Raw genomic sequence first — 14651 nt, 5'->3', positions numbered from 1 at the left:
ATTTGCTGGCATATTGAGTGCAGCATTTTAACAGCATCATTTAGGATTTGAAATAAATAGCTCAACTGGAATTCCATCACCTCCGCTAGCTTTGTACTCAGTGATGCTTCCTAAGGCCCACTTGACTTCACATTCCAGGATGTCTGGCTCTAGGTGAGTGATCACACCATCATGATTATCTGGGTCATGACGATTTGTTTGTATAGTTCTTCTGTGTATTCTTGCCACCTCTTCTTAATATCTTCTGCTTCTGTTGGGTCCATAACATTTCTGTTCTTTATTGTGCCCATCTTTGCATGAAATGTCCCCTTGGTATCTCTCATTTTCTTGAAGCGATCTCTAGTCTTTCCTATTCTGTTGTTTTCCTTTATTTCTTTGCATTGATCACTGAGGAAGGCTTTCTTATCTCCTTGCTATTCTTTGGAACTCTGCATTTAAATGGGTATATCTCTCCTTTTCTCCTTTGCTTTTAGCTTCTCTTCTTTTCTCAGCTATTTGTAAGGCCTCCTCAGACAACCGTTTTTGCTTTTTGCATTTTTTTTCTTTGGGGATGGTCTTGATGACCTGCCTCCTGTACAATGTCAGGAACCTCCGTCCATAGTTCTTCAGGCACTCTTATCAGGTCTAATCCCTTGAATCCATTTGTCACTTCCACTGTATAATCAAAAGGGATTTGATTTAGGTCATACATGAATGGTCTATGGTTTTCCCTACTTTCTTCAATTTAAGTCTGAATTTGGCAATAAGGAGTTCATGATCTGAGCCACAGTCAGCTCCTGGTCTTATTTTTGCTGACTGTATAGAGCTTTTCCATCTTTTGGCTGCAAAGAATATAATCAGTCTGATTTCGGCATTGACCATCTGGTGATTTCCATGTGTAGAGCCGTCTCTTCTGTTGTTGGAGGAGGGTGTTTGCTATGACCAGTTCACTGTTCTCTTGGCAGAACTCTATTAGCCTTTGACCTGCTTCATTTTGTACTCTAAGGCCAAACTTGCCTGTTACTACAGGTATCTCTTGACTTCCTCTTTTGCATTCCAGTCTCCTATATTTAAGAGGACATCTTTTTTGGGTGTTAGTCTTAGAAGGTCTTGTAGGTCTTCATGGAACCTTTCAGCTTCAGCTTCTTCAGCATTACTAGCCAGAGTATAGACTTGGATTACTGTGATATTGAATGGTTTGCCTTGGAAACAACAGAGATTATTCTGTCATTTTTGAGATTGCATCCAAGTACTGCATTTTGGACTCCTTTGTTGACATCTAATTATTATTAATTATCATTAATGCCATTAGAGTTGTGTCAGTTTTCTTAAATACAGTTACAGTTTGAATTTTGTCATCTTTGCAATGTCTAGGGCAGTGGTCTTACTAGTTTTCTCCATAGATTTATTATTATTTTCAGGGATCGTATAATATTGAAACACCCTTGCATTTTTTATAAACTTTATTTGATCACTGTGTTATTTTTAAATTTGGTTTTGCATTCTATTTGTTAATATTGGGTTGACCAAAAAGGTCATTCAAGTTTTTCCATAGCAGCTTATGGGGAAAACCCAAACGAACTTTTTGGTCAACCTAATATTTTGGTTAAGATTTTTATAATAATATTCATTAATGAGATTGGGTAGTTGGTTTTCTTTTTGTTCAGCCTAATCAGGTTTGGTAGTTGTAAGTTTTCCTTCTTTACCTATGCTCTGGTGTAGATTATAGTGAAACTATCTGACTTTTAAATGTTTATTAGAGTTAGTCCATAAAAATACTGAGCCTTTAGTTGCTAACAGTTACACATCTTGTTAATGAAGCTTCATTGTTGCTTACTAGTCATATGGTCCTGTGAGTTAAGCTTAAATAAGACATATAATTTAAGCTTATTTGTCTACTTTTTATAGATTCTCTTTTTAATTCAAGATTAGCCTGGAAAATCCTATGGATGAAGGATCCTGGTAGGCTAGAGTCCATGGGGTTGCAAAGAATTGGACACAACTGAGCGACTTTACTTCATTTCACTTCAGACCTTAAAAAGTAATGTAATCTAACTTATTTTATTAAAAGAAGGTTTACCTGCATGTGCATGCTCAGTCACTTCAGTCATGTCCAACTCTTTGCAAACCTATGGACCATAGCCCACCAGGCTCCTCTGTCCATGGGATTCTCCAGGCAAGAATACTGGAGTGGGTTGCCTTGCCCTCCTTTAGGGGATCTTCCTGACTCAGGGATCGAACCCAAGTCTCAGGTCTCCTGCATTGACAGGCAGATTCTTTACCACTAGCACCATCTAGGAAACCCAGAAGAAGGTTTACTCATTATAACTTGCTAGAATCTAAAAACCAAACTTGGAAATATGTTTATTAGATCATTAGGTAGGCTTTTGAAGGTCTTGAAGCAGAGGGGAATGCAGAATTACCTTTGGTAGTACAGCTTTTTGGGGTCAGACAGACACACACACACAAAAAAATTCAGGCACATGACATACATAATTAGCAAAAGGGGTGAAAATGGATACCTCTAGGGAGAAAAAATCAAAGAGGGTGGAGCAGTAACAGTAACAAATCTTGAAGGACTGTTTGATCCTTTGCTGCATCTTAACTTTCCCATTTAGTTGTTTTTTTTTTTTACTTAATTTCCCACTCTGAAAAAAATCAGAGTTGGTTTTCCCACTTCTCTTATTTATGGGCTCCATTCCTGTCTCCCAGTCTACTGGGGTCATAATTTTGGTTAGCTCAGTATTCAGTGTTAACCTTACTAGGATTATAGATACTATTTACAGCTGAACCATGTAGTAAACTGTGCTTAATTTTCCTTTCCTGCAGTTAATAATTGTTTTGTTACTTGAATAATTTTCTATATACATATCATTAATTCAACTCCAGTTACATAAATGCTCTCTCAGAGTGTTTAAATGTATCTGGGATTCTCACGCTTTCGTGTTCTGGATGAACCTACCTCCGAGCCTCCTAACTTGCTGTCCTGGACGGGTCTCTTCCAGGCTGACTCTGTGATCCTCCCAGAAATCCCTCCGTGCTCACCCGGGGCTTCCCCTTGCCTCCCTCCAGTCTTGGATCACCTGTCCCCTCTACCCCATAATTTTCTTTCTTGATACTCCTGTTTTGGTGGAGCCCATCTCCAATAGCTTTCTAAGAAAGTGCATTTTTAAGACCTTTCATATCTAAAAATGTCTTTGTTTAATCCAACTTGATTTAAATCAAGTGCACTGTTTGTAAATTCCAGGTTGAAAATCTTTTTTCCTTCTTGGTTTCATATGCAAGATTCCATTGCCTTCTAGTTAATACAGTATTGAGATTGAGAAATCTGAAACCTTTCAGTTTGCTGAACTTTTTTGACCACCTGTTTGTTTGTTTTTTTTTTCTTTTTTTTTTTTTTTTCCTTCTTCACTATGTCCTGGAAATTCCCAATGCTTTACCTTGGAGGAAGTTTATAATGCTGGATCCTTGAGAGGCCTTTTCAGTCTGGAAACACGTGTCCTTCAGTTCTCACAATTTTCCTGAAGTTGTTCACTGATGTTTTCTCTAATCTGTTTTGTCCTGTTTCATTTATTAAAACCCCTCCTATTTTGTTAGAACGCTTAGACTCATCCACTAACTTTATTTTTTTTCTCCTGTTTTCTATCTTTTTTGCCTTTTTGCTGTACTTTCTGGGAGGTTTTTTATCAGCTTTATCTCCTACTCCTATTTTTCCCTTTCTCTTCTCACATTTTTAGCTTTCAGGATATCTTTTTGCCCCCTAAATGCTCTGTTCGTACTATTCTTTCTTGCTTCATCGTTGCAACTTGTTATCTCTCCTAGGACATTAACGGGGCTGTTTTTCTTTATGGCTGTGGAAGGGAGGTTTGTGTGTGTTTTTGTTTTTGTTGGAAGTTTTCTTCCTCATAATTTGTGGCCTGCAAATTAGTTTGCTTGTTTTTATTCACTCTCCTCAGTTTGAAGGGCTTTCTTCAGATGTCTGGTGATCTGGTGTTTACCAGTGTCTTCTTCCTTTAGCCTCTGCTCCCCGCTTCAGCCTCTACTTCTAGATTCCTGGCGTCCCACGTCCAGAGACTGGTGACTTCAGCAGTGTGAATCTGGTTGGGTCTCAGCTTTCACCTCTGCCAGCTTAAATGTCATTTTTTCTTTCATCTAATAAGTCATTTCTCACTCATGTGTCTTCTTTTAGCTTCTAGAATTCTAATGATATGGTCCATTCTCCTCACTCCTGTGGGTTTATGCCATTTTTCACATATCCCTTTAAGGTAACTTTATTGATGTTTTAGGAGGAAAATAAGAGATACAGGTGTTCAATCCAGTCTTAACCAGAAACACACTCTCAATTCCTATACAGTAAATACAAATATGCAATTATATCTGCCCTATCTTCCCCCCCAAAAAATCCATTATCGAGAAAAATTATTTAAAGTATTCCAGGCACATAAATTGCAATACTATTTAGAATAGGCAAAGAGAAGGACTTCCTTGGCAGTCCAGTAGTTAAGACTCCATGCTTCCACTGCAGAGGGCATGGGTTTGATCCCTGGTCAGGGAACTAAGTTCCCTCATGCTGCATTGAGTGGCTGAAAAAATAAAATTAATTCATTTTTTAAAAATAAAACCAAAACAGAGCTCTGTTTTCGCAGCCAAAAAATAAAGTTATATTTTAAAAAGAGGTAAGGCTAATTAACCTCTCAAGGTAAGTAAAAGATAATTTAAATCTTATTCCACCAGACATTTTTTGCTATCTCCTGTGATTTCGTTATCTAAAACAGAAAACAGAGTGGTTAATAGTACCCACCCCGTTACTAGTAGGAAGGATTAAGTATAATGCTTGTAAATTCCTGAAGTCAGTGCCTGGCACATTGGAAAGCAATATATTGATATTAGCTACTACTGAGTGCTAAGCGCTGGGAATATAAAGATGAGAATAAGACAGGAGTCCTTCCTTTGAGAGTTCATAACCTTGTGAGGTAGAACGGTAAACAAGAAAACAGTGTGAAATCTGCAGTAATTCAGAGTACAGGAGTGATAACAGAAACAAATGACTGCTAGAGAGGGTTGCCTGTGTGTGGCTGAGCAATCAAGTACTCTGCAGAACAAATTATTTAGACTTAGATCTTTAACTGGTTTACTATTGGTATGGTCATAAACCTTCATGTAGAGGATTTCCTGGCAGTCCAGTGGTTAAGACTCCACTCTTTCTAGAAAATGTGTTGACATCATTTATTTGTGTCTTGTCCATAAAGAAGGAGAGAATAATTTATGTCTCAAAATTTCTTCTAAGCATACGAGTTCCAACTGTTACTATTTCTTCTTTGAACTAGAGTTATATACACACCTGGCCACACTGATGATCATATGGCTCTAGTCTTAGAAGAAGAAAATGCTCTGTTTTCTGGAGATTGCATCTTAGGGGAAGGAACAACCGTATTTGAAGACCTCTATGATTATATGAACTCCCTGAAAGAGTTATTAAAAATCAAAGCTGAAGTTATATATCCAGGTGAGTCATTCTTTTAACCTAGCAAACCATTTGTTTCAAATGATGAGAAAGATTTTCTTTTGGTTTGTCTGTGTGTGTCTTCAGCCTTGAAGAGATACATATAAACTGCTTCTTTCTAAATTACACCCCTAAGTCTTGTCTAGCAATGCAATTAAAAAGAAGACTGAGAGTTCTATTAATAATTTTTTTAAAGATAGGGTTATTTTTTAACATCTACCGAGCTGTTAATAGAGCTCTTAAACAAAGGAAATAAACTTATTGGGACTAGAAAATGTTTTCATTTCATGACCTATCTTTAGTTTTGTTAACTTGATTTCTATTGTGGACTGCATTTTAGCCATGTAACCAAGTAACATTTGACCTCTGAGCTTTAGTTTTTTAACTCACACTATGGAAATCAATGGGGCTTCCCAGATGGCACTTGTGGTAAAGAACCCGCCTGCCAATACAGGAGACTAAGAGATGTGGGTTTGGTCCCTGGGTCAGGAAGATCCCCTGGAAAAGGAAATGGCAACCCTCTCCAGTGTTCTTGTCTGGAAAATCCCATGGACAGAGGAACCTGGCAGGCTATAGTCCGTAGGGTTGCAAAGAGAAGGACACGACTGAAGTAACAAGCATGCATGCATGGAAATCAAAATTTTCCATGTTAACTGTGAAACTGTACATTTATTTCAGTTCCTCAGAAAAAAAAAAAAACAACTGTTATTAGTATATCAGCTATCACTGCCCTGCTCTACAGTATGAATCTCCCCTCCCTCCTAAAACCTAAGAAAGATACAGAACCCAACAGAAGGCCCCAGGAGGGAAAAGAGACTCAATTACTGACTCTCTTAAGTCCTTTAACTTGTTCCTAGCCAGAAAGCCATGAAAAGATCTGTAAATTCAATGTCTTTAATGCCTTCATATTCTCTCATGAGTTCCCACTGCCGAGGGGTGGGAAACATACGTTTGGTGGGACTAGGCATTTGGATTAATGTTATGACATCAAAGAAGCAGAGGCTGACAACTGTTTCGAAAGAGAAGAGAGTAGACATTTGAATCAGTCACACTGGAGCGAAGCTAATGAGAGGGTGCCTGGTACAGGTTCTTGGAGTGTTGGCTTCAGTGAATTCAGTGAACTGGCTTATCGGTGCAGCAGGAGCCCTTGTGTCAATGGTATTCCATAGCCGTAGCTACCACGTGTTAAAGCCTGCCGCCCTACCTGCCAGGTACAGTGTAGGGACCTGCACAGAGTTGTCTTCACAAAAACCCAGTGAAGCAGGCAACTGAAGAAATAAGCTCCGAGATTCAGGGACTTTCACAGCCATACAGCTAGTAAATGGTAGTCAGTATCTTTTCAATCTTTGATAAGCATAGCGGTTAAGAACACAGAGTGGTTAAAAGCACCTGAGTCAGAATCCCAGCTCCACTTAGCTATGTAACTGCAGGCAGGTTATTTACCCTTCCCATGCCTCAGTTTCTGCTGTTCAAAGGGGAGAATAAGCATATGTACTTCATGGGATTTATGTAAGAATAAAGTGTATCAAGCATTTAGAGCAGTATCTGGCAAATAAACTCAACATTAAAAAAAAAAGACTAAGATCACAGTATTCGGTCGCATCACTTCATGGCAAATATTGGGGAAACAATGGAAGCAGTGACAGACTTTTTATTTTCTTGGGCTCCAAAATCACTATGGACAGTGACTACAGCCATGAAATTGAAAAACACTTGCTCCTTGAAAGAAAGCTATGACAAATCTAGACAGCGTATTAAAAAGCAGAGACTTCATTTCACCAACTAAGGTCTGTATAGTTAAAGCTATGGTTTTTCCAGTAGTCATGTAAAGATGTGAGAGTTGGACCATAAAGAAGGCTGAGTGCTATGAAGAACTAATGCTTTTGAATTGTGGTGCTGGATAAGACTCTTTAAGAGTCCCTTGGACAGCAAGGAGATCAAACCAGTCAATCCTAAAGGAAATCAACCCTGAATATTCATTGAAGGACTGTTGCTCAAGCTGAAGCTCCAACACTTTAGCCACCTGTTGGAAAGAGCTGACTCATTAGAAAAGACCCTGATGCTGGGAAAGATTGAAGGTAAAAGTAGAAGGGAGCAGCACAGGATGAGATGGTTGGGTGGCATCACTGATTCAAGCAGAATGTGAGCAAACTCTGGGAGATAGTGGAGGTCAGAGGATCCTGACACGCTACAGTCCACGAGATTGCAAAGAGTCGGACACAGCGACTGAACAACAACTGGCAAATGATGAACACTGTTAATATTACCTATTGTTACTGTTGTGGTTACTATTTTTATTGTTAATTTTATTGTTATCTTTTAATTGTTACTTTTCTTTTTTCTAATGAACACTGTAATGTTTTATATAGATTTTGACATAATTCTCTAATAGTTTTTAGCTTGGTATATAATTTTTAAATCTCTTTATTACCTATACAGGTAATTTTTCCTGTATAATTTTCCAAATAATTTTCCAAATAATTCTCACTTGCATATTTAGTATGCCTTTCCAGTACACTGTATGAAATATTTTTTAAGTAGAGTGAATTAACTTCAGTTGTACTTAAAATTTTTTATTTGGTTGAAATAATTTTTATAATTATTCTGATTCAGGACATGGCCCAGTCATTCATAACGCTGAAGCTAAAATTCTACAATACATTTCTCACAGAAACATCCGAGAACAGCAGATTCTTACAGTATTTCATGAGAACTTTGAAAAGTCATTCACAGCAATGGAACTTGTAAAAAGTATTTACAAGGTAATTTTTATTTATCTTATTTGTACATAGACACAATTTTAATAGAAGAATCTATTCATTAGACTATTTATGTGGTAAACTCATCGCATCTTAGAGCAGAATGAGTCTGTTAATTTTTTAAGTAATATTAGTCACTTGTACAGATTTGAGATCATCAGATCTCTAGTTTCTAGAACACAGAAGTTTTATAAACACTGGCCCACAGAATAACCCTTTGGAGCCATTATTAAGCCTTTTATACTTCATTCTATAGGATATCATTACCAATAGCCTGGTGATGAGGCTTTGTTATGATTTATGTTTTACTTGGAGAAGGGAATGGCAACCAACTCCAGTATTCTTGCCTGGAAAATTCCATGATCAGGCTACAATCCATGGAATCGCAGGGAGTCGGACACTACTGAGCAGCTAACAACAATAATGTATTACTCTGACCATCTTGATTATCTAGTGTCCTACTTGGCAGCAAGTGAGAAGGGGTGATCTACTGGAGACACCCAGTCTGGCTAATAGCACTGAGACACTGGAGACACTGGCTAATAGCAGTGAGAATTAGTAGCAGTGCCTATGAAGGTGAAAGTCGCTCAGTCATGTCTGACTCTTTGCAACCCCATGGACTATATATAGTCCATGGAATACAGGCCAGAATACTGGAGTGAGTAGCCTTTCCCTTCTCCAGGGGATCTTCCCAACCCAGGGATCGAACCCAGGTCTCCCACATTCCAGGCAGATTCTTTATCAGCTGAGCCACAAGGGAAGCCCAATGGATTAAAAGGAGAAAGGCCTCAGAGAAGAGTGTGAGAAGAGTCATTTAGTAGAGAAAGAGCCCCTCACACAGTGGCATCTGAGCACATCCTTGTTTGACAGCAGCGTGTGGCAATCCATTGATAGGATTCAGTTTCTCAGCAAATGTGTGTTAGATAACTGATGTAGGCAGTATAGCTTAGGAGTTAAGAATGTAATAAGATTATCTGGGTTTTAAGACTCCCACTACCATAACCTATACAGCCATAAGATACATGAGAGTGTAACTAAAGATGAGCTTGAAAAGGAACCTGAGTGAGTTTCATTTAGTAAAGGTCTTTAACGTCCCATCAAACCAGTCAATCCCTGAATGTTCATTGGAAGGACTGACAGTGAGGCTGAAGCTCCAATACTTCAGCCACCTGATGTGAAGAGCTGACTCATTGGAAGAGACTCTGATGCTGGGAAGGATTGAGGGCAGAAGGAGAAGGTGGTGGCAGAGGATGAGATGGTTGGGTGGCATCACTGAGTTTGACATGAGTTTGAGCAAGCTCCAGGAGATAGTGAAGGACAGAAACCTGGCGTGCTGCGGTCTATGGGGTCAGAAAGAGTCGGATCCGACTTAGCGATTGAATGACAACAATGTCCCAATGTCCCATAGGTCCAAGTTATCAAAAACCAGTTAAATCACACTCAATGTGCTTTGTGTTTAAAGGGAGGGATGAATAATTCAAAGGACTGAAGATAAAAAGTGCCAGGAGCAAAGGGGAAATGTAAATATTTAAATTCTGTGAAAGAGTTCACTTCCTAGAGTTTAGCCTTTCTAGATTATGCATTGAAACATGGGTAGTATTTTCTAACCCAAGTACAGACTGCAGAACTCTCTGATAACCCTCACAGGTGAGGCGGCCAGTGACTGTGCCTGCCTCAGAAGTGCCGGTTCTGCATTCAGAGGTGTGTTCAGGGATGTGTTCACTGTGCATATGTGTACAGCACCTGTCACATAGAGAACAGCGTTAGATATTGTGGAGACATTTATTCTTTCTACGAACATTTACTGAAGTTTGTATGTGCCCCTGGACTAGGTGTAGAGATACTGAGATGACTGCAGAGATACTAAGATAACTCCAGATCTCTGCCCTCAAAGAACTTGGGGTTTAGCAGACAGACATGTTCATAATAGCTTCCATTTTTTTGAGCCTGTTATGTGTTAGACACAGTACTACATGCTTCACATTACACTTGTATTTTGGGGTACTTAATTTCCAGTACCCCAAGTTTTCACTACATAAAGATACTATTATTCCAACTTAATAGATTTAAAAACTGACTTTATAAGTGTGAGCTAAGTAACTTTTCCAAAGGCACAAAACTCGCAGATGTCACATACTCAAATGTCAGAAGTCAGATGCTCAAACCTTGTGTTTTTCTGTAACACCAAGCTTCCCTCCAAGGCCCATACACAGCACATTGGAGGCACAAAGGAAAGAGAAGTCAGTCCTACCTGGTGAAGATAAAACTTGTTTGGAACAGCTTCAGAAACTTAATCATTGAATCGGATCTTGAAGAAGGAGTAAGCATTTCCCAGGCCAGACACAGGAGAAGGGAAGTCATTCTAGATAGAAGGAAAGATGTGTTCAAACACTGGGGGTCATAAAAGCCTTTTATGTGTTCGAAAACACCCAAAAAGAATGTGTGTTATTGGAGCACAGAATGCATGTTGCAGGTGGGTAGGGAGGGGGGTCCCAGGATATGTATGAGGCAGGAAAGACAGGCATGGTGGATCAGAGGAAGTCCTTGGTTGCCGTGCCAAAAAATGTGGGCTTCAGCCTATAAACTGAGAATGACCACCACAGATCTCAGTCCAGGGGGATTGCATAATTAGACTTAGAAATCATGCTGGTGGATATAATAATACATGGTGCTGGAGCTTCAAGAAGAGTTGGGTTTGGAGGTTTTTACTTGGGACTCTTTAATGCAGTGGCAAGTTGATTGAGTAAAAAGAGAGTCAGTGATACAATTCATTGTAGACATCAGTGTTAAAGAGAAATCCCGGGAAGAATATCCAGAATGAAGACAAAATGATGAGAGGTAGGATAACCTAGGGAAGGGAAAAGAAAAGAGCTCTTCCAAAAGGAGAGACTCGCCTGCTGATTTCCGGTAAAATGAGGACTTAAAAGAATTCTTTGAATTTTCATTAAAATATAATATGATGACCTGAACAAAACATTTTCAGGGAGCTGAGAAATGGAGATAGTCAATTAAGTCAAGAAGCTTGACTTTGAAAAATTCTTATTTAAAGAATAAAAGAGACAAATAGTGTATGTGACAAATAAGTGTATGTTACCTCTTGTAATGTGGAATCTAAACAATACAACAAGCTAGTGAATTATAACAAAATGGAAACAGGCTCACAGCTATAGAGAACAAATTAGTAGTTACCAATGGGGAGCAGGAAGGGGGAGGGGCAATAAAAGGGCAGGGATTAAGAGGTGTAAACTGGTATGTAATATAACACAGGGAAATAAAGCCAGCATTTTATAATAACTCTAAATGGTATACCCTGGTGGCTCAGTGGTAAAAGAATCCACCTGCAATGCAGGAGACATGGGTTTGATCCCTGGGTTGGGAAGATTCCCTGGAGGAGGAAATGGCAACCCACTCCAATATTCTTGCCTGGAAAATCCCGTGGACAGAGGAGCCTGGTGGGCTACAATCCATGGGGTCACAGAGAGTCCGACACAACTGAGCACCTGAACACGCATGCACACATAAATGGAGTACAGCCTTTAAAAATTATGAATCACCATATTGTAATTACATAATATTGGACAGAGGAGGCCTGACGTGCTGCAGTCTATAGGATCACAAAGAGTCAGACACGACTGAGCGACTGAACTGAATACTGTATGTCAAGTATGCGTCAATAAAATAAAAATATATATGGAAAAAAGAATAAAAGGAATATTTATTTTGTTTACCATTCAGGTAACAGTTGTCAATATTACATTACTAGCTTAGCAAAAGTAAAGGAAAAATTGTAAGTTTTAAGGTCAAAATATATATACTTTTAATAAAAATATGTAAAGATATTACCATGTCACCTAATAAGTAAACCATAGGACCAACTGTCTGTGGCATCATCAAAACTATCTAAATAATTTTTATGTTTATTCATTCACTTATAAAATATTCAGTTCCCACTGTATGTCATTTTGCTAAGCACTGGGTATTCAGTAGTGAATAAATTATACTACTGCATTAATGGAGCTTACGGTCTATTTTATCTGTAAATTATACTTCTAATAGTGACCCAAAGTGAGACATATATAGGATGCAATAGTTTTGGTTATTACTATATAAAAACCTAGAGTTAAAACTGTCTTCTTGAATGGAGACTCCTTAAAAAGCTAGGAATAAAATCACTATATGACCCAGCAATCCCACTCCTATGCATATACCCCAAGGAAATCAAAATTGAAAAAGACACATGTACCCCAATGTTTATGGCAGCACTATTTACAGTAGCTAGAACATGGGAGCAACCTAGATGTCCATCGACAGATGAATGGATAAAGAAGCTGTGGTACATATATACAATGGAATACTACTCAGCCATAAAAAGGGATGCATTTGAATCTGTTCTAATGAGGTGGACAAAACTAGAGTCCATTATACAGATTGAAGTAAGTCAGAAAGAGAAATATAAATATCATATGCTGACATATATATGGAATCTGAAGAGACAGCACTGGTGAATTTATTTTCAGGGCAGCAGTGGAGAATCAGACATAGAGAACAGACCTATGGACAAGGTGGGAGGAGAGGAGGGAGAAGGGGAGATGTAGGGAGAGAGTAATACAGAAATTTACAATACCATGTGTAAAACAGATAGCCAGTGGGAATTTACTATCTGACTCAGGGACTCTGTGACAGGCTGAAGGGTGGAGTGGAAAGGGAGATGAAAGCGTGGTCTGGGAGGGAGGGGACATGGGTGTACCTATGGCTGATTCTTGACGTATGACAGAAAACCACAAAATTTTGTAAAGCTATCCTACAGTTAAAAATTTTTTTGAAAAGTACCTCTCAACAACAAAAAAGACTGTCTTCTTTTGTCTTTTTTCTTTAAAAGTTTCGAAAAGATTAACACTGTTATTTTGTGAAAAAGAGATGTTGTAGGGACTTCCCTGGCGAGGTAAGGACTCTGCTCCTACTGCAGAGGGTGAGAGTTCGGAACTGAGGTCCTGCACACTGTGCGGTGTGGCCAGAAATAAATTAATTAAAAATTAAAAATACTGTACTCTCATCTTTCCTTTAGGATACTCCCGAGCATTTACATAAAATGGCCCATCATAACGTCTTGCTGCATTTGAAAAAATTAGAAAAAGAAGGGAAAATATGTAAGTATTCTTCCAAATTTTTTTTATTTTGGGCACTGAAAATATTTGTTAACAAATGAACTAGTTTCCTTTGAGGAAAAACACCACCCACCAGAGTTCTCCCTTGAATGTCACTGTGAGTGGGGTAGACAGTCATTAGGAAGGGTCAGTAGCGAAAAGCAAGGGAAGGACAAATTAGAACAAAAGCTCCCACAGGAGTGAGGGCCTTGCGTGGGGGCTCCAGTCCTCACCCACCCGAATGTAGCGGGAAGAGAACTTCGCCTTTGCCAGAGTGACCACAAAGAACTTTACATGTAGATTTGGGAACAGCCAAAGGTTTTGCGGTAGTAAAAGTAGTAAACGCGAAGATACTAAAGCAGTAATTCTGTAATTGTTCACTGGTGTTGACTTGTCAACTTAATAATCTTAGAAGTTTGCTGCTTAAAAAACAAGAGGTGCAATGTTGGCTTCTGTGTAGAAGTTTTAGCAACATTTTTATTTGTAATCCCCCACCCCCGCTGCAAGAGAAACCCCAACTTTATATTGAGCAACAAAATTTTTTGAGGAATTAATGCTTTTTCTAGTTACAAGAGAACTTAAAATCCAGTGATTTTGCTTGTCTGTTGTTAAATGTTTACTCTGTAATTTTCTTTCCACAGTTAGCAACACAGATCCTGAGAAGAAATGGAAAGCTCATCTTTAGTTTCAGCTTAATGAAAGATTGTGTTGTTTTGATTTTGGAGAATGAGATGTTCTGTTAACTATGAATTATTTACAGAGAATAGCCTGTGGAACACTGAAAATAACCCTAGATATACTTTTAAATAACATTATACCTATTCTAAAACGTGTAAACCACAATTTGCACCTACAATATTAGTGATTTATCTAACCAAGCTCTTACAACATTTTACCAAAAATGCAGAAATCCAATAGTTTATACATTTTCAATAAACAAAGTAACAGTTTCTTTTAAAATAATAAATTTTATGTCATTTAAACTGGATATTATTCTTGGAGATTATTTATCTATGGCCAGTGGTCAGTAATACATTTTTTTTCCCGGCTGCTTCAGTTAACAGCACAAATGTCTGTGTCATCCTTCCTTTTCTACAACCTTTGTCTATTTCTGTAGATTAGAGGCTTGTTTTCATGTTTCTGTCAATCATTTCATGATTAAATATCAGCTCTGTTCCTCTGTATCATATATATTTTCTTATAATGGCATCCTACAAGTGATTCATGCAAATCAATGTTTGGTAATAGAAAAGCATTAAATTCCCA

General features: G+C 38.4%; 1 protein-coding gene across 1 annotated transcript in view; it reads left to right on the top strand.

The window, feature by feature from the left end:
- The window catches only part of LACTB2 (lactamase beta 2), a 31765-nt gene extending 17392 nt beyond the window's left edge, over positions 1–14373 (top strand). The window contains exons 4-7 of the mRNA XM_043880105.1: positions 5307–5485; positions 8096–8244; positions 13307–13388; positions 14027–14373. Coding sequence (XP_043736040.1) covers positions 5307–5485; positions 8096–8244; positions 13307–13388; positions 14027–14070 — 454 coding nt within the window. The 3' untranslated portion in view covers positions 14071–14373. The remainder of the gene's footprint in view (positions 1–5306; positions 5486–8095; positions 8245–13306; positions 13389–14026) is intronic.
- Positions 14374–14651: the final 278 nt, after the last annotated feature.

This window comes from Cervus elaphus, chromosome 21 (genome assembly GCF_910594005.1).
Source record: "Cervus elaphus chromosome 21, mCerEla1.1, whole genome shotgun sequence".
Lineage (NCBI taxonomy): Eukaryota > Metazoa > Chordata > Mammalia > Artiodactyla > Cervidae > Cervus > Cervus elaphus.
This window is presented reverse-complemented; position numbering and strand designations above follow the sequence as displayed.